Raw genomic sequence first — 20,837 nt, 5'->3', positions numbered from 1 at the left:
TGTGACTGGTTGCCCAGAGCTTGTCTCCGTTCTCCAGCCCAGACTGCAAACTGTAATGGCTGCCGGTGTCCTGTGCAGAGGGGCGGGCCGTGGGTGTGCCCCAGACAAGAGCGGGAAAGCTGGCGTCCCCTGTGTTCAGTGAGGGGGCTGGAGAATGCAAAGCAGACTCCAGCTCTCGGCGCTGACTTTCTGTACAGCGTCCCGCCCCTCCCCTGACTGGCAGGGCTGGGGGCGGGAACGAAACGAAAACTAGGCCGCAAAGCCGGGGACTCGAGTAATAAGCGCGGCCGTCCATGTGCACGGCCAGCGCGGAAGTCCCGGGCGCACCACAAGTCCCAGCCGCGCCACAGTGTAAAAACACGCAGCCGCGGCCGGCGCGACCGTTTCTATCACATAAATTCACTCAGCAAGCTGCAGTGAATAATGGCACAAGCGCTCCGCGCTGTTGTCCCCGGCGCACTAACACTCCCAGCAATGCTGGTGTGTGTGTGCGCGATGTGTATGGGGACACAGAGTACCTTGAAGTAGCAGGGCCCTGTCCCTGACGATACTCAGCTCCATATCCAGCAGGGTCTCTGGGTCTGTGGATGGAGCCCGGCCTCAGGGCTTGGTGGCCGGTAAGATCCCACTTCACCAGAGCCCCTCAGGGGGATGGGGAAGGAAAGCAGCATGTGGGCTCCAGCCTCCGTACCCGCAATGGGTACCTCAACCTTAAACCACAAGTGGGGTAAGAAGGGAGCATGCTGGGGACCCTAGTATGGGCCCTCTTTTCTTCCATCCGATATAGTCAGCAGCTACTGCTGACTAAACAGTGGAGCTATGCGTGGATGTCTGACCTCCTTCGCACAAAGCTTGAAAACTGAGCATCCCGTGTTCCCACGGGGGGTGTATAGCCAGAAGGGGAGGGGCCTTACACTTTTTAGTGTAATGCTTTGTGTGGCCTCCGGAGGCAGTAGCTATACACCCAATCGTCTGGGTCTCCCAATGGAGCGCCGAAGAAAGGATATTTTTGAGCTTAGTACCTCAGTGGTGTAGCAGTCAGGTAGGCAGCGCCCCTTTAAATGCCTCACTGGGCACAGACCCCTACGCCAGAGTGCAGAATTAGGTCATGCTTTACCTGGAAGGAGCACATGAGGGTCTCATCCACGCTCATCATGCCGCCGGCATTATCAAACTCCCCGCAGTAATTTGGAGCGGAGAACAGGGTGACCAGCTGCCGCTTGGCAAAGAATTCGTAGCCGTCCTCTACTACCTGTGAGCGGAGACAACAAAAAACTGTCAGCGGACCAGTAACACCACCGGGACCAGTCACACGGAGGATCTAAGATGCACAAGATTAAACGATGGGTTAATAAATCAGACACAGAGGGAAATTTATTACTGGGAGATTAGACTAGGAGTCTGGACGGGTGACTGGGGAAAAGCTGGGTGATGCACCCAATAAATGGCAGATATCTACTAAGGTCTGCGGACCCCCCCCCCGCAGGTTCTACCACCTACCTGATGAGCCCGACAGATCAGATCCAGGTCGTGTCGATTCAAGAATTTGCTAACCACGTCCGCTCCGAAGGTGAAGGAGACCCCGCGGTCGTTCTCGCCCCAGCCCTGCACGTCTTTATCAGGATCTGACCACAGGAGGTCACAGAGCAAACCTGCCGGAAGAAGAGGAGTCTCATCAGGACGGGGCACCTCGTCTGCCCCAGAAAGAGTTACACAACTGTCCTGAGACGTCGGGGTCAGCGAGAAGAAAGGCGTCAGTCAGGACATGTAATCCACACCTGTGTGTGACCGAGACGCCGGTGACACTGAGCCCTCAATCCTCAAGGACTAATCTGCTCCAGATCCTCAGGTTAAGACAACGCTTCCGGTCTCTATTATGGGACCCGGACACTAAAAATACCACGGCCTCCACTCGCTCGACCCCGGCCGTCTAAAGAAAGCCTCAGCTTTGTGCAATGAAGCACAAAATGCCTTAAGAACTAGAATAAGTTCCTCATCAGTCAAGATCACTGCTTGCTGGAAAATACAAAAATGCTGAATATAAGAGAAGGGAATTGATTCATAGGACTGTGGACCAGTGGCCACATCAGCAGTCCAGTGGCCACATCAGCAGTCCAGTGGCCACATCAGCAGTCCAGTGGCCACATCAGCAGTCCAGTGGCCACATCAGCAGTCCAGTGGCCACATCAGCAGTCCAGTGGCCACATCCCACATCAGCAGTCCAGTGGCCACATCAGCAGTCCAGTGGCCACATCAGCAGTCCAGTGGCCACATCAGCAGTCCAGTGGCCACATCAGCAGTCCAGTGGCCACATCAGCAGTCCAGTGGCCACATCAGCAGTCCAGTGGCCACATCAGCAGTCCAGTGGCCACATCAGCAGTCCAGTGGCCATCAGATAACAGTCTACTGAGCTGGATGTGAGGCCCTCTCCCAATTACAGGCCTGGTGCGGTGTGCGTCCTGCCACAACAATGACACTGATGGGCCGGCTAAATCCTAGGGGGGCAGGAGATGGTTTACACGGCCCCATCCAGAGGGGTAAATCTAAAATCCTGCACAGATCAGGACTCTCTTCTTTATGGACAGATTTTCTTATTTTCATGGCTGATTTTTTTTTTTTTTTAACAGGGACATTATCCATTGCATGACACTCTGGTTGCAGTAACCCGTCACAGAGGGGACAGCATCGCGTTTCGGCCAAAAATGTATGCAACACCCTTTGATTGCTGTCTCTCCAGTGCGGTTTAGTTGTGAACTTTAGGATATGGCGGCTTTAAGAACTGTAGATAAACTGACTACAAGTGAAAGCCACCAACCATATTTTTCGGATTATAAGACGCACTTTTCCTCAAAAATTTGGGAGGAAAATGGAGGGGTGCGTCTTCTAATCAGAATGTTGCTTACCAGGGATGGTGGAGAGGGGTCGTAGCAGCGGGTGCTGTGCTGGAGCTGCGCCATCCTGAAAATGTCACCGGTGTGGACAAAAAAAAAAAAAAAAAAATATAAAAAGGTGCTCTGACAGCGCGTGCGCAGATTGAGCTCTCGACTCAAGACCTCATCTGCGCACGTGCCATTTTTCTTAAGTCCGCTGCTGGGAGAGCAATGGGCCGGAGTGTCAGCGCGTGCGCAGATGAGGTCTTGAGCCGAGAGCTCCATCTGCGCACGTGCTACTCCGGGTGCCATTATTTGATGTCTGCTGACATTTTCAGAATGGTGCCCGCACAGCCCCAGTATAGCGCCCTGGTGCACCACCACCCCTGCCTCCAGTGACCCTGCTCCGCTACCGCCCGCTCCCAGTAAGACACGCCCAGATTGTAAGACCGACCCCATTCTCCCCCCCCCCCCTCCTCTAAATTTGGGGTGCGTTTTATAATCCGATGCCTTTTATAAATTGAAAGATATGCTAATCCCCACAGCTTAAGGTTTGTTACAATGACACGGCACCTAGCGAATACTGTAATACTCAGAGCTGAATGTGTCAGGATCACAAACCCCCCGACTCCAAGAGGACAACTACAATCCATCTCCATAGGTAAAGTACTAGCATTGCTCAGCCTCAGGATGTGAACAGGAACGTGTTCATTCACTGACAGGTAGCAGTGATCTTTAAATAGTGAAAAAAAGAGGGGGGGGAATTAAAAAAAAAAAAAAAAAAAAAAAAAAAAACAAGAACTTTTTTTTAATATATACAAATGACAAATCTTTACTGGACTATTTGTTTTTAAAGAATAAGGGGTACTTTGCACTCTGCGACAAGCAAGCCGATGCGCAAGCCGATGCGATGTTGAGCGCGACAGTCCCCACCCCCGTTGCAGCTGCGATATTGTGATAGCTGGCATAGCGAACATTATCGCTACGGCAGCTTCACACGCACTCACCTGCCCGGCGACGTCGCTCTAGCCGGCGACCCGCCTCTTTATTAAGGGGGCGGGTCGTGCGGTGTCACAGCGACGTCACACGGCAGGTAGCCAATAGAAGCGGAGGGGCGGAGATGAGCGGGACGCAAACATCCCGCCCCCCTCTGTCCTTCCGCATAACCGGCGTGAGCCGCGGTGACGCAGGTAAGGAGATGTTCCTCGCTCCTGCGGCTTCTCACACAGCGATGTGCGCTGCCGCAGGAGCGAGGAACAACATCGTACCTGTCACTGCTGGCAAATTATGGAAATGTCGGACACTACACCGATGATACAATAATGACGCTTTTGCACACTACGATGTCGAGAGCGATGCCGGATGTGCGTCACTTTCGATTTGACCCCACCGACGTCGTAGTGTGCAAAGCCCGCCTAAGAGTGGGGAACAGGACCCGTCTGGTCCTTATTTAGGTCCCTACAGCCGGGGTCCAAGCCTTTGCTCTCACTACCTAATATCTGTAAAATAAAAACAAAAGCAGCAGATTTTGTAGCATAAAATGCGGTGACTGTCACATGGATGGGGGCGTCGTGGCCGGAGCCCCCAGATTTATGAGAGTTTTGTACAGAAAAATAAATGGGGCGGTCACCAAGATTTCAGCGACAAAATCTCCTGCATGTAAAGACGTCGCTGGGAGGAGGTCGAGTTACGGCCGTCCCTGAATTCCAGGCATACAGCACACAGCGTCCAGTACAGCAGGCAGCTGCTGCAGCCCACACCCGCCACCGCCGCCGGTCCACAGGGAAGCCCAACCAGCAGCGACATGTAGACAGACAGGAGCGGAGCCCAGGAATTCATCTACAAGGATGACGCTGATCACAGATAAAACACCGCGTCACCTCTTCATTGTTTTTTTTTAGCAGGGGTACATTCCTGTACATCGGATTTGGGACTATTTTTGGTCCATGACGGATGAGCAAGGTTTGGAGAGCGGTCAACCTGTACATGTCGGACTCTACCTGTGTCAGGGACATCCGTGGGCCTCATGATTCTGCGGATCTGTTCCATGGACTGTAGATCTGGTGAGAGACCTGAAGGAAAGAAAACATTGTCTTAGTAGAAGAATCAGCTGCCGCAGACATCACAGCCCCCGAGAAGGCCGGAAATAGCTGCGGGGAGAGCAGGGAGGCCGGCCGGCAGGGGTGGTGCCCTGGCACCGGGATCACGGCTATACGATGGTCTGTGCCGCACACTACAGGCCTGGACAAGAGGTCAGCGATATAAAAAGGTCTGACACCATGACAGAGCCCTCTTAATAACGGAGCCTTTATTGGGGTATGCCTGGAGCTACGAGAGTCCGGATAGGTCAGTGTTAGTGCTGCTTTATGACAGCTCGGTTTCCAAGTGCAAGCTTGTCTTGTGGGAACCGGTCTGGCGCGTTCTGTCACCCTGTCCCCATGACAAGGACGACGGGCTCAGCAACCAGGATTTACAAGGCAAACACACACAGGATGGAAAGAAGAAGAGGCCGGCCCAGCTCGTGATGAAGAGTCAGAGCACTTTATAATACACTCTGCACATTTATAAAACCTCTGCTTGCAGCCAGTGAATGGAAACTGGTTTTTTTTCAGAGACTGAAGCCAGCATCCCGCCCGAGCGCCGATCACACAGCTGCAGGCAGTCACTGTATGAGCGGCCGAGACTGCGAACAGCGCCGATCACACAGCTGCAGGCAGTCACTGTATGAGCGGCCGAGGCTGCGAACAGCACCGATCACACAGCTGCAGGCAGTCACTGTATGAGCGGCCGAGACTGCCAACAGCGCCGATCACACAGCTGCAGGCAGTCACTGTATGAGCGGCCGAGACTGCCAACAGCGCCGATCACACAGCTGCAGGCAGTCACTGTATGAGCGGCCGAGACTGCGAACTGCGCCGATCACACAGCTGCAGGCAGTCACTGTATGAGCGGCAGAGGCTGCGAACAGCGCCGATCACACAGCTGCAGGCAGTCACTGTATGAGCGGCCGAGACTGCGAACAGCGCCGATCACACAGCTGCAGGCAGTCACTGTATGAGCGGCCGAGGCTGCGAACAGCGCCGATCACACAGCTGCAGGCAGTCACTGTATGAGCGGCCGAGACTGCGAACAGCGCCGATCACACAGCTGCAGGCAGTCACTGTATGAGCGGCAGAGGCTGCGAACAGCGCCGGCTGCAGAAACGTTAAGGCCATGAGGATTGTCTAGGCTGGGCACAACTAAGGCTATGTGCCCATGGGACAACGTACCCGCGGACTTTTCTGCAGGTTTCCCGCAGCTGTTGGCCGGAATCTGCAGCAAACCTGCGGACATTCATGCGGCTTACCTGCGGAAGTCCTGGCCTCTATCTCCATAGTGGAGGGCCGGGAATTCCACAGATACTTCCGCATGAATAATTGACATGCAGTTATGTGCGGCTGTGGGACATCCACAGCATATTCCGCAGCCGCACGTAACCGCAGCATGGACAAAGCACTCAGAATGGTCACAGGAGGCAGGGGCGATGCTGCGGGCTGGGCGGTGTGCTGTACTGCGGGCGTTGCGGCTGTGTGGGCTTCAACCAATGGCGCCCGGAGTCAACACGTAAACAAATGGAGCTCTCGGATTAAGATCTCATCTGTGCACGTGCCACCTCAGGCCCAGTGATCTCCAAGCAGTGGACTTAAGGAAAACAGAGCCTGGTGGTGGTGCGTGCGCAGATAACGCAATCTGCACAAGCCCCAACTTTGAAGCCTACACCACTGACATTCACTTTGGCAGCCCCTGCCTCACCACCAGCAACGCAGCAGAGCCCACAGCAAGCATCTGGGACACCTGCACCGCCCCTCCTCCAGTAAGACACAACCAGATTATAAGACAGACCCCATATTTTTTTGTTGTTTTTTCTTTAACCCCTTCAGCCCCCGGGCACTTTCCGTTTTTGCGTTTTTGTTTTTTGCTCCCCTTCTTCCGAGAGGCTTAACTTTTTTATTTTTCCATCAATCTTGCCATATGAGGGCTTGTTTTTTGCGGGACGAGTTGTACTTTTAAATGAAACCATAAGTTTTACCATATAGTGTACTGGAAAATGGCAAAAAAATTCCAAGTGCGGAAAAATTGCAAAAAAAACTGGGATTGTACAATAGTTTTTGGGATATTTTATTCACCGTGTTCACTATATGGTAAAACTGATGTGTGGGTATGATGCCTCAGGTCGGTGCGAGTTTGTAGACACCAAACATGTATAGGTTTACTTGTATCTAAGAAGTTAAAAAAAATTCACAAGCTTGTCCGAAAAACGTGGCGCACGTTTTGCGCCATTTTCCAAAACCCGTAGCGTTCTCATTTTTCAGGATCTGAGGCTCAGTGATGGCTTATTTTTTGCGTCTTGACCTGACGTTCTTAACGGTACCATTTTTGCGCAGATGCTACGTTTTGATCGCCTGTTATTGCATTTTGCGCAAAATTTGCGGCGACCAAAAAACGTAATTTTGGCGTTTGGAATTTTTTTGCCGCTACGCCGTTTACTGATCAGATTCATTGATTTTATATTTTGATAGATCGGGCATTTCTGAACGCGGCGATACCAAATATGTGTGTATTTTTTATTTTTTTAACCCTTTAATTTTCAATGGGGTGAAAGGGGGGTGATTTGAACTTTTAGGTTTTTTTATTTTTTTTTAATTTTTTAAAACTTTTTTTTTTACTTTTTTTTTTTATTTTACTAGTCCCCCTAGGGGGCTATTGCGATCAGCAATCTGATCGCTTTGCACAATCTGCAGATCTCAGCTACAGAGCTGAGAACTGCAGATTTGCTGCTTCACTTTCAATGCCGGCTGTATTCCGGCATTGAGAGGAAGTGACTCATGTTAGCCACAGGCGTCATCACATGACCCTGTGCTACCATGGCAACCGCCGAAAGTCACGTGATCATGTCACGTGACTTCCGGCGGGGGCGGGGTAAGTCACTGTAATGGCGGCGCCCATATACATATCGCTGCCAAGACTTTGGCAGCGAAATGTAAGGGGTTAATGGCCGCGGGTGGAAGCGATTCCACCCGCGGCTAGCAGGCACACATATCAGCTGTTGATAACAGCTGATATGTGCGCCGATCGCCGCCGCCCGCCGGCGGCAGGGCTTACCGGAAAACGATCCATGACGTATCTAGTACGTCATGGGTCGTTAAGGGGTTATGTTTGGAATGCTTCAGAAAAAAAAAAAAAAAAATTAAAGAAGGGAATTTTGTTTACTTACCGTAAATTCCTTTTCTTCTAGCTCCAATTGGGAGACCCAGACCATTGGGTGTATAGGCTATGCCTCCGGAGGCCGCACAAAGTATTACACTAAAAGTGTAAAGCCCCTCCCCTTCAGCCTATACACCCCCCGTGCTGCCACGGGCTCCTCAGTTTTGGTGCAAAAGCAAGAAGGAGGAAAAAATTATAAACTGGTTTTAAGTAAATTCAATCCGAAGGAAAATCGGAGAACTGAAACCATTCAACATGAACATGTGTATACAAAAACAGGGGCGGGTGCTGGGTCTCCCAATTGGAGCTAGAAGAAAAGGAATTTACGGTAAGTAAACAAAATTCCCTTCTTCTTTGTCGCTCCATTGGGAGACCCAGACCATTGGGACGTCCAAAAGCAGTCCCTGGGTGGGTAAAATAATACCTCGTAATAGAGCCGTAAAACGGCCCCTTCCTACAGGTGGGCAACCGCCGCCTGAAGGACTCGTCTACCTAGGCTAGCGTCCGCCGAAGCATAGGTATGCACCTGATAGTGTTTCGTGAAAGTGTGCAGGCTCGACCAGGTAGCCGCCTGACACACCTGCTGAGCCGTAGCCTGGTGCCTCAAAGCCCAGGACGCGCCCACGGCTCTGGTAGAATGGGCCTTCAGTCCTGAGGGAACCGGAAGCCCAGCAGAACGGTAAGCTTCGAGAATTGGTTCCTTGATCCACCGAGCCAGGGTTGATTTGGAAGCCTGTGACCCTTTACGCTGGCCAGCGACAAGGACAAAGAGTGCATCCGAGCGGCGCAGGGGCGCCGTACGAGAAATGTAGAGTCTGAGTGCTCTCACCAGATCTAACAAGTGCAAATCCTTTTCACACTGGTGAACTGGATGAGGACAAAACGAGGGTAAGGAGATGTCCTGATTGAGATGAAAAGGGGATACCACCTTAGGGAGGAATTCCGGAACCGGACGCAGAACCACCTTGTCCTGGTGAAACACCAGGAAAGGAGCTTTGCATGATAACGCTGCCAACTTAGACACTCTCCGAAGTGATGTGACTGCTACTAGGAAGGCCACTTTCTGCGAAAGGCGTGCGAGCGAAATATCCCTCATTGGCTCGAACGGTGGTTTCTGAAGAACCATCAGCACCCTGTTCAGATCCCAGGGTTCTAACGGCCGCTTGTATGGAGGGACGATGTGACAAACCCCCTGCAGGAACGTGCGTACCTGTGGAAGTCTGGCTAGGCGCTTCTGAAAGAACACAGAGAGCGCAGAGACTTGTCCCTTAAGGGAGCCTAGCGACAAACCCTTTTCCAATCCGGATTGAAGAAAGGACAGAAAAGTGGGCAAGGCAAATGGCCACGGAGAAAACCCCTGAGCAGAGCACCACGACAGGAATATTTTCCACGTCCTGTGATAGATCTTGGCGGACGTTGGTTTCCTGGCCTGTCTCATAGTGGCAATGACCTCTTGAGATAATCCTGAAGACGCTAGGATCCAGGACTCAATGGCCACACAGTCAGGTTGAGGGCCGCAGAATTCTGATGGAAAAACGTCCCTTGAGACAGCAAATCTGGTCGGTCTGGCAGTGCCCACGGTTCGCCGACCGTGAGATGCCACAGATCCGGGTACCACGACCTCCTCGGCCAGTCTGGAGCGACGAGGATGACGCGGCGGCAGTCGGCCCTGATCTTGCGTAACACTCTGGGCAACAGTGCCAGAGGAGGAAACACATAAGGAAGCCGAAACTGCGACCAATCCTGAACTAAGGCGTCTGCCGCCAGAGCTCTGTGATCTTGAGATCGAGCCATGAATGTTGGGACCTTGTTGTTGTGCCGTGACGCCATTAGGTCGACGTCCGGCATCCCCCAGCGGCAACAGATCTCCTGAAACACGTCCGGGTGAAGGGACCATTCCCCTGCGTCCATGCCCTGGCGACTGAGAAAGTCTGCTTCCCAGTTTTCTACGCCCGGGATGTGAACTGCGGATATGGTGGATGCTGTGGCTTCCACCCACAGCAGAATCCGCCGGACTTCCTGGAAGGCTTGCCGACTGCGTGTCCCACCTTGGTGGTTGATGTAAGCCACCGCTGTGGAGTTGTCCGACTGAATTCGGATCTGCTTGCCTTCCAGCCACTGCTGGAACGCTTTTAGGGCAAGATACACTGCCCTGATCTCCAGAACATTGATCTGAAGTGAGGACTCTTGCTGAGTCCACGTACCCTGAGCCCTGTGGTGGAGAAAAACTGCTCCCCACCCTGACAGACTCGCGTCCGTTGTGACCACCGCCCAGGATGGGGGTAGGAAGGATTTCCCCTTCGATAATGAGGTGGGAAGAAGCCACCACCGAAGGGAAGCTTTGGTTGCCTGAGAGAGGGAGACGTTCCTGTCTAGGGACGTCGGCATCCTGTCCCACTTCCGTAGGATGTCCCATTGAAGTGGACGCAGGTGAAACTGCGCGAAAGGGACTGCCTCCATTGCTGCCACCATCTTCCCCAGGAAGTGCATGAGGCGCCTCAAGGGGTGTGACCGACCTTGAAGGAGAGATTGCACCCCTGTCTGTAGTGAACGCTGTTTGTCCAGCGGAAGCTTCACTATCGCTGGAAGAGTATGAAACTCCATGCCAAGATATGTCAGCGATTGGACCGGTGTCAGATTTGACTTTGGAAAATTGATGATCCACCCGAAACTCTGGAGAATCTCCAGAGTAACGTTGAGGCTGTGTCGGCATGCCTCTTGAGAGGGTGCCTTGACCAGCAGATCGTCTAAGTAAGGTATCACTGAGTGACCCTGAGAGTGGAGGACCGCAACTACTGTAGCCATGACCTTGGTGAAAACCCTTGGGGCTGTCGCCAGGCCGAACGGCAGTGCCGCGAACTGAAGGTGTTCGTCTCCTATGGCGAAGCGCAAGAAGCGCTGATGCTCTGGAGGAATTGGTACGTGGAGATAAGCATCCTTGATATCGATCGATGCTAGGAAATCTCCTTGGGACATTGAGGCGATGACGGAGCGGAGGAATTCCATCCGGAACCGCCTGGTCCTTACGTGTTTGTTGAGCAGTTTTAGGTCCAAAACAGGACGGAAGGACCCGTCCTTCTTTGGAACCACAAACAGGTTGGAGTAGAAACCGTGACCCTGTTGCTGAAGAGGAACCGGGACCACCACTCCTTCAGCCTTCAGAATGCCCACCGCCTGCAGAAGAGCCTCGGCTCGCTCGGGAGGCGGAGATGTTCTGAAGAATCGAGTCGGAGGACGAGAGCTGAACTCTATCCTGTAACCGTGAGACAAAATGTCTCTCACCCAACGGTCTTTTACTTGTGGCAGCCAGGTGTCGCAAAAGCGGGAGAGCCTGCCACCGACCGAGGATGCGGTGTGAGGAGGCCGAAAGTCATGAGGAAGCCGCCTTAGAAGCGGCACCTCCGGCGGTCTTTTTAGGGCGTGATTTAGACTGCCATGCGTCGGAGTTCCTCTGATCCTTCTGAGGCCTTTTGGACGAGGAGAATTGGGACCTGCCCGCGCCCCGAAAGGACCGAAACCTCGACTGCCCTCTCCTCTGTTGGGGTATGTTCGGTTTGGGCTGGGGTAAGGATGTATCCTTTCCCTTAGATTGTTTGATGATTTCATCCAAACGCTCGCCAAACAATCTGTCGCCAGAAATTGGCAAACTGGTTAAGCGCTTTTTGGAAGCAGAATCTGCCTTCCATTCCCGTAGCCACAAGGCCCTGCGGAGTACCACCGAATTGGCGGCTGCCACCGCCGTACGGCTCGCAGAGTCCAGGACAGCATTAATAGCGTAAGACGCAAATGCCGAGGTCTGAGTGGTAATGGACGCCACTTGTAGCGCGGACGTGCATGTGGCTGCTTCAATTTGCGCTTGACCTGCTGAGATAGCTTGTAGCGCCCATACGGCTGCGAATGCTGGGGCAAAAGAAGCGCCGATAGCTTCATAGATGGATTTCAACCAGAGCTCCATCTGCCTGTCAGTGGCATCTTTGAGTGAAGCCCCATCTTCCACTGCAAGTATGGATCTAGCTGCCAGTCTGGAGATTGGAGGATCCACTTTGGGACACTGAGTCCAACCTTTAACCACGTCAGGTGGAAAGGGATAACGTGTATCCTTAAGGCGCTTAGAAAAACGCTTATCTGGACAAGCATGGTGATTCTGGACTGCCTCTCTGAAATCAGAGTGGTCCAGAAACATACTCGGTGTACGCTTGGGGAACCTGAACCGGAATTTCTCCTGCTGAGAAGCCGACTCCTCTGCTGGAGGGACTGAGGGAGAAATATCCAGCATTTGATTGATGGATGCAATAAGATCGTTCACTATGGCGTCCCCGTCTGGAGTATTAAGATTGAGGGCGCCCTCAGGATCAGAATCCTGATCAGCTGTCTCCGCTTCATCAACCCGAGATTCCCCTCGCTGAGACCCTGAACAATATGATGATGTCGAGGGAAAATCTAAGCGAGCTCGCTTAGTCGGTCTGGGGCTGGGGTCTGTGTCAGAACCCTCAGCCTGGGATCTATGAGATACCCCGGGAGGACATTGTTGGTCCAACTGAGGGGGGCCAGGGAACAAAGATTCAACAGAGTCCCTGTGCTGAGATACCGGCCTGTACTGCAAGGCTTCTAGTATCTTAGACAGTCTCAGAGAGTTTTGCAAACTCTGTCCCCGTCACCTGGACATTGTCAGCAGGTGGCTCCCCCTGGGCCCCTCTTAGCAGAGGCTCTGGCTGAGCAAGTGCCACAGGGCCCGAACACTGTATACAATGAGGGTCAGTGGAACCTGCCGGTAGCGGGGTCGTACATGCGGCGCAGGCAGCATAATATGCCTGTGTTTTGGCACCCTTGCCTTTTGTGGACGCCATGCTATTATCTTCCCTGACAACACAATAGGGTATATAGCCAGAAATCAACTGTGCACCATGCAGTGTAAAGTATATACCATAAACATATACAGTATAGTTGCACTACTGCACAATGGGGCTAGCACCACAGGTGCTGCTTACCACCCGCTTCAAGCGGTTGTGAGGCCCCCCAAGTCCCTGCCTGGGTCTCCCAGACTTTGTCCCCCTCTGCTGCGTCCGAGGAGCTGACAGGAATGGCTGCCGGCGTCCTGAGGAGAGGAGGGAGTCGTGGGCGTGGCCGAGAAAGTGCGGGAACTGGAGCCGCACTGTGCACAGTGAGAGGGGTGGAGTATGCAAAGCATGCTCCAGCCCTCAGTGCTGCTCGTTCTGTGCAGCTTCCCGCCCTTCCCCTGCCTGTCAGGGCTGAGGGCGGGAGGAAAAAGGAAACTAGGCCGCAAAAAGCCGGGGACTCGAGTAATAAGCGCGGCCGCCGTATATGCGCGGCCAGCGCGGAAGTCCCCGGCGAACTACAAGTCCCAGCCGCGCCGCAGTGTTTCCGTGGCAGCGGCGGTCAGCGCGGCAGTCCCTATACATAAAACACACTCAGCAACGCTGAGTGTGTAATGGCACATTTTAACCCGGTCAGCGCCGCGGTCTCCGGTGCACTAGCACACCCAGCAAAGCTGTAGTGTTGCTGTGCGCCGGTCCCCACGGGGACACAGTACCTCCACGTAGCAGGGCCATGTCCCTGAACGGTACCCGGCTCCTATCCAGCAGGCTCCACAGGAGCTGTGGATGAAGCTCGGTCTCAGTGCCTGGAGACCGATAGGATCCCACTTCACCCAGAGCCCTGAGGGGGATGGGGAAGGAAAGCAGCATGTGGGCTCCAGCCTCCGTACCCGCAATGGATACCTCAACCTTAACAACACCGCCGACAAAAGTGGGGTGAGAAGGGAGCATGCTGGGGGCCCTATATGGGCCCACTTTTCTTCCATCCGACATAGTCAGCAGCTGCTGCTGACCAATCTGTGGAGCTGTGCGTGCATGTCTGCCTCCTTCGCACAAAGCAAAAAACTGAGGAGCCCGTGGGAGCACGGGGGGTGTATAGGCAGAAGGGGAGGGGCTTTACACTTTTAGTGTAATACTTTGTGCGGCCTCCGGAGGCATAGCCTATACACCCAATGGTCTGGGTCTCCCAATGGAGCGACAAAGAAAAAAAATTATATAATCATAACTAGAGTTGAGCAGATTGCTTATACTCCGGGTCCGGCAGATCCGTGGCGGGTTGTGAGAGAAGTCCGGATCCGATCTGGAATCCGGACCAATGTAAGTCAATGGACGGGGGAAGACGGGGGAAGACAAAAAAAAAAAAAAAAATCCCGAACCCGGATAGTGCAGCCGAATTCCCGGATCCAGGTCGGACCCAGATCGGACGGATCCGGACTTTTACAGTTCGGGTCCGCTCAACACTAATCATAAACACATTAATACATACAAATATACATACATACACAATATATATTTTTTTTCTTTTATCTTACAGAGTTCACAGTAGATTTAGACAGACTTTGCTAGAAGAAAAAAAAAAAATATATGCATCTCCATCTACATAGATTTCTCCAAATCATTGTCACCCACAACACAAAAACAAAATCATATGGACTGCAAAATGTTACCAATAAAAAAAAAATAAAAATATATAAACATGGCTTTCAGTATAATCCTAGGTTTATGAGGGATCGGTCCTGCCAGACTCATCTGATCAGCTTCTATGAGGAGGTCAGTTCCACACTGGATCAGGGAAATGCAGAGGATGTCGTCTATATGGACTTTTCTAAGGTGTTTGATACATAAAACGAGATTCATGGGAATACGGGAAAATATGTGCAACTGGGTTAAGAACTGGCTCAGTGACCGGACGCAAAGGGTGGATATAATGGAACACACTCGGACTGGGTCACAGTTAACAGTGGAGTACCACAGGGGTCAGTATTGGGCCTTCTTTATAACATTTATTAATGACTTTGAAGGGGCATACAAAGTAGAATTTCAATAGTTGCAGATGATACTAAACTATGCAAGGTAATGAAGACAGAGGAGGATAATCTAATGTTGCAGAGGGATTTGAGTAGGCTGGAGGCTTAGGCTGAGAAACAGCAATTGGAAGTTTAATGTAGATAAATGTAATGTCATTCAGTTGGGCAAAGGAAGAAGGGAATTTTGTTTACTTACCGTAAATTCCTTTTCTTCTAGCTCCAATTGGGAGACCCAGACAATTGGGTGTATAGCTATGCCTCCGGAGGCCACACAAAGTATTACACTAAAAGTGTAAAGCCCCTCCCCTTCAGCCTATACACCCCCCGTACTGCTACGGGCTCATCAGTTTTGGTGCAAAAGCCAGAAGGAGGAAAAAATTATAAACTGGTTTAAAGTAAATTCAATCCGAAGGAATATCGGAGAACTGAAACCATTTAACATGAACAACATGTGTATACAAAAACAGGGGCGGGTGCTGGGTCTCCCAATTGGAGCTAGAAGAAAAGGAATTTACGGTAAGTAAACAAAATTCCCTTCTTCTTTGTCGCTCCTAATTGGGAGACCCAGACAATTGGGACGTCCAAAAGCAGTCCCTGGGTGGGTAAATAATACCTCATAATAGAGCCGTAACGGCTCCGTCCTACAGGTGGGCAACTGCCGCCTGAAGGACTCGCCTACCTAGGCTGGCATCTGCCGAAGCATAGGTATGCACCTGATAGTGTTTCGTGAAAGTGTGCAGGCTCGACCAGGTAGCTGCCTGACACACCTGCTGAGCCGTAGCCTGGTGTCGCAAGGCCCAGGACGCTCCCACGGCCCTGGTAGAATGGGCCTTCAGCCCTGAGGGAACCGGAAGCCCCGAGGAACGGTAAGCTTCGAGAATTGGTTCCTTGATCCACCGAGCCAGGGTTGATTTGGAAGCTTGTGTCCCTTTACGCTGGCCAGCGACAAGGACAAAGAGTGCATCGGAGCGGCGCAGGGGCGCCGTACGAGAAATGTAGAGTCTGAGTGCTCTCACCAGATCTAACAAGTGCAAATCCTTTTCACATTGGTGAACTGGATGAGGACAAAACGAGGGTAAGGAGATGTCCTGATTGAGATGAAAAGGTGATACCACCTTAGGGAGGAAATCTTGGCGGACATTGGTTTCCTAGCCTGTCTCATAGTGGCAATGACCTCTTGAGATAATCCTGAAGACGCTAGGATCCAGGACTCAATGGCCACACAGTCAGGTTGAGGGCCGCAGAATTCAGATGGAAAAACGGCCCTTGAGATAGCAAATCTGGTCGGTCTGGCAGTGCCCACGGTTGGCCGACCGTGAGATGCCACAGATCCGGGTACCACGACCTCCTCGGCCAGTCTGGAGCGACGAGGATGGCGCGGCGGCAGTCGGCCCTTATCTTGCGTAACACTCTGGGCAACAGAGCCAGAGGAGGAAACACATAAGGAAGCTGAAACTGCGACCAATCCTGAACTAAGGCGTCTGCCGCCAGAGCTCTGTGATCTTGAGATCGAGCCATGAATGTTGGGACCTTGTTGTTGTGCCGTGACGCCATTAGGTCGACGTCCGGCATCCCCCAGCGGCAACAGATCTCCTGAAACACGTCCGGGTGAAGGGACCATTCCCCTGCGTCCATGCCCTGGCGACTGAGAAAGTCTGCTTCCCAGTTTTCTACGCCCGGGATGTGAACTGCGGATATGGTGGATGCTGTGGCTTCCACCCACAGCAGAATCCTCCGGACTTCCTGGAAGGCTTGCCAACTGCGTGTCCCACCTTGGTGGTTGATGTAAGCCACCGCTGTGGAGTTGTCCGACTGAATTCGGATCTGCTTGCCTTCCAGCCACTGCTGGAACGCTTTTAGGGCAAGATACACTGCCCTGATCTCCAGAACATTGATCTGAAGTGAGGACTCTTGCTGAGTCCACGTACCCTGAGCCCTGTGGTGGAGAAAAACTGCTCCCCACCCTGACAGGCTCGCGTCCGTCGTGACCACCGCCCAGGATGGGGGTAGGAAGGATTTTCCTTTCGATAATGAGGTGGGAAGAAGCCACCACCGAAGGGAAGCTTTGGTTGCTTGAGAGAGGGAGACGTTCCTGTCTAGGGACGTCGGCCTCCTGTCCCACTTGCGTAGGATGTCCCATTGAAGAGGACGCAGGTGAAACTGCGCGAAAGGGACTGCTTCCATTGCTGCCACCATCTTCCCCAGGAAGTGCATGAGGCGCCTCAAGGGGTGTGACCGACCTTGAAGGAGAGATTGTACCCCTGTCTGTAGTGAACGCTGTTTGTCCAGCGGAAGCTTCACTATCGCTGGAAGAGTATGAAACTCCATGCCAAGATATGTCAGTGATTGGACCGGTGTCAGATTTGACTTTGGAAAATTGATGATCCACCCGAAACTCTGGAGAATCTCCAGAGTAACGTTGAGGCTGTGTTGGCATGCCTCTTGAGAGGGTGCCTTGACCAGCAGATCGTCTAAGTAAGGTATCACTGAGTGACCCTGAGAGTGGAGGACCGCAACTACTGTAGCCATGACCTTGGTGAAAACCCTTGGGGCTGTCGCCAGGCCGAACGGCAGTGCCGCGAACTGAAGGTGTTCGTCTCCTATGGCGAAGCGCAAGAAGCGCTGATGCTCTGGAGCAATTGGTACGTGGAGATAAGCATCCTTGATATCGATCGATGCTAGGAAATCTCCTTGGGACATTGAGGCGATGACGGAGCGGAGGGATTCCATCCGGAACCGCCTGGTCCTTACGTGTTTGTTGAGCAGTTTTAGGTCCAAAACAGGACGGAAGGACCCGTCCTTCTTTGGAACCACAAACAGGTTGGAGTAGAAACCGTGACCCTGTTGCTGAAGAGGAACCGGGACCACCACTCCTTCTGCCTTCAGAATGCCCACCGCCTGCAGAAGAGCCTCGGCTCGCTCGGGAGGCGGAGATGTTCTGAAGAATCGAGTCGGAGGACGCGAGCTGAACTCTATCCTGTAACCGTGAGACAAAATGTCTCTCACCCAACGGTCTTTTACTTCTGGCAGCCAGGTGTCGCAAAAGCGGGAGAGCCTGCCACCGACCGAGGATGCGGTGTGAGGAGGCCGTAAGTCATGAGGAAGCCGCCTTGGTAGCGGCACCTCCGGCGGTCTTTTTAGGGCGTGATTTAGACCGCCATGCGTCGGAGTTCCTCTGATCCTTCTGAGGCCTTTTGGACGAGGAGAATTGGGACCTGCCCGTACCCCGAAAGGACCGAAACCTCGACTGTCCCCTCCTCTGTTGGGGTGTTTTTGGTTTGGCCTGGGGTAAGGATGTTTCCTTTCCCTTGGATTGTTTGATGATTTCATCCAATCTCTCACCAAACAAACGGTCGCCAGAAAATGGCAATCCAGTTAAGCACTTTTTTGGAAGCCGACTCTGCCTTCCATTCCCGCAGCCACAAGGCCCTGCGTATTGCCACCGAATTGACGGCTGCAACCGCCGTACGGGTCGCAGAGTCCAGGACAGCATTAATAGCGTAGGACGCAAATGCCGACGTTTGAGAGGTTATGGACGCCACCTGCGGCGCAGACGTACGTGTGAGTGCGTCAATTTGCGCCTGACCAGCTGAGATAGCTTGGAGTGCCCATACGGCTGCGAATGCTGGAGCAAAAGACGCGCCGATAGCTTCATAGATGGATTTCAACCAGAGCTCCATCTGTCTGTCAGTGGCATCCTTGAGTGAAGCTCCATCTTCCACTGCAACTATGGATCTAGCTGCCAGTCTGGAGATTGGAGGATCCACCTTGGGACACTGAGTCCAGCCCTTGACCACGTCAGGGGGGAAAGGGTAACGTGTATCCTTAAGGTGCTTGGAAAAACGCTTATCTGGACAAGCTCGCTGAAGTCAGAGTGGTCCAGAAACATACTCTTTGTACGCTTGGGAAACCTGAAACGGAATTTCTCCTGCTGAGAAGCTGACTCCTCCACAGGAGGAGCTGAGGGAGAAATATCCAACATTTCATTGATGGACGCAATAAGATCATTCACTATGGCGTCCCCATCAGGAGTATCAAGGTTGAGAGCGGCTTCAGGATCAGAATCCTGATCAGCTACCTCCGCTTCATCTTCTGAGACCCTGAACAATGTGATGAGGTCGAGGGGATTTCCCAGCGAGCTCGCTTAGTCGGTCTGGGGCTGCGGTCCGTGTCAGAGACCTCACCCTGGGATCCATGGGACACCCCGGGAAGACATTGCTGTTCCCACTGAGGGGAACCAGGGGACAATGATTCCACAGTGCCCCTGGCTTGAGATGCCGGCCTGGACTGCAAGGCTTCTAATACCTTAGCCATAGTCTCAGAAAGTCTTTCAGTAAAAACTGCAAACTCCGTCTCTGTCACCTGGACAGTGTCAACAGGTGGTTCTCCCTGGGCCACCCCTAGCAGAGGCTCCGGCTGAGAAAGTGCCACAGGGGCCGAGCATTGCACACAATGAGGGTCAGTGGAACTTGCCGGCAGTATAGCCGTACATGCTGCACAGGCAGCATAGTAAGTCTGTGCCTTGGCACCCTTGCTATTTGTGGACGACATGCTGTTGTCTCCTCTGAGCAATACAGGAGGGTATATAGACAAAAATCAACAGTGCACCATACAGTGTAAAGTATAGTCTATAATCATGTAATCTATAAGTACACTTCTGCACTAGTGGGGCCAGCACCACAGGTGCTGCTTACCGCCTGCGCCAAGCGTTTGTGTGGGCACCAGAATTCCTGCCTGGGTCTCTTTGAGCTTGTCTCTCCTCTCCAGCGTTAGCAGAGCTGAGAGGAATGGCTGCCAGCGTCCTGAGGAGAGGAGGGAGCCGTGGGCGTGACCCAGAAAAGTGCGGGAACTGGTGCCCCACTGTGCAGAGTGAGGGGGTGGAGTATGCAAAGCATGCTCCAGCCCTCAGTGCTGCCGTGCTGTACAGCGTCCCGCCCTTCCCCTGACTGGCAGGGCTGGGGGCGGGAAGAAAGACACAAACACACTCAGCGACGCTGAAGTGTATAGTGGCACAAATGCAGCCAGCGCTGCTGTCCCCGGTGCACTAGCACACCCAGCAATGCTGGAGTGTTGCTGTGCGCGGTCCCCACGGGGACACAGAGTACCTCCAAGTAGCAGGGCCATGTCCCTGAACGATACTCGGCTCCTATCCAGCAGGGTCCTCAGGAGCTGTGGATGGAGCACGGTCTCCTGTGCCTGGAGACCGATGGGATCCCACTTCACCCAGAGCCCTAATTGAGGGATGGGGAAGGAAAGCAGCATGTGGGCTCCAGCCTCCGTACCCGCAATGGATACCTCAACCTTAACAACACCGCCGACAAAAGTGGGGTGAGAAGGGAGCATGCTGGGGGCCCTGTTATGGGCCCTCTTTTCTTCCATCCGACATAGTCAGCAGCTGCTGCTGACTAAGCTGTGGAGCTATGCGTGCATGTCTGACCTCCTTCGCACAAAACTGATGAGCCCGTAGCAGTACGGGGGGTGTATAGGCTGAAGGGGAGGGGCTTTACACTTTTAGTGTAATACTTTGTGTGGCCTCCGGAGGCATAGCTATACACCCAATTGTCTGGGTCTCCCAATTAGGAGCGACAAAGAAATAAAATATATAAACTATTTATTCAATTGTAAAACAGTCACTGAAAAAGCCTTGGGTGTATGGGCAGACAGCAAACTCAACTTTACTGACTGGTGCCAGGCAGCTGCTGCCAAGGCAAATAAAATAATGGGACACATTAAAAGAAGCAGAGCAACAAAGGTCATTAAAGGAATGGGTGGAATGCAGAAGACTGGTTATTAAACTTGGGGTTATTCAGTTTGGAAAAAAGGTGGCTTAGTGGCGATCTTATTACAATGTACAAATATAT

The 20,837-nt window shown here is 52.6% G+C and overlaps 1 protein-coding gene across 1 annotated transcript in view; it reads right to left on the bottom strand.

Moving 5' to 3' along the window:
* Positions 1–20,837, bottom strand: part of PPP1CB (protein phosphatase 1 catalytic subunit beta) — a 65,806-nt gene that overhangs the window by 21,239 nt on the left and 23,730 nt on the right. Inside the window, exons 5-7 of the mRNA XM_075339037.1 lie at positions 4,871–4,942; positions 1,501–1,652; positions 1,118–1,252 (exon numbers count right to left, since the gene is read on the bottom strand). Of these exons, the coding sequence (XP_075195152.1) occupies positions 1,118–1,252; positions 1,501–1,652; positions 4,871–4,942 (359 nt within the window). The remainder of the gene's footprint in view (positions 1–1,117; positions 1,253–1,500; positions 1,653–4,870; positions 4,943–20,837) is intronic.

The sequence above is a fragment of the Anomaloglossus baeobatrachus genome, chromosome 3 (genome assembly GCF_048569485.1).
Source record: "Anomaloglossus baeobatrachus isolate aAnoBae1 chromosome 3, aAnoBae1.hap1, whole genome shotgun sequence".
Taxonomy (NCBI): Eukaryota; Metazoa; Chordata; class Amphibia; order Anura; family Aromobatidae; genus Anomaloglossus; species Anomaloglossus baeobatrachus.
This window is presented reverse-complemented; position numbering and strand designations above follow the sequence as displayed.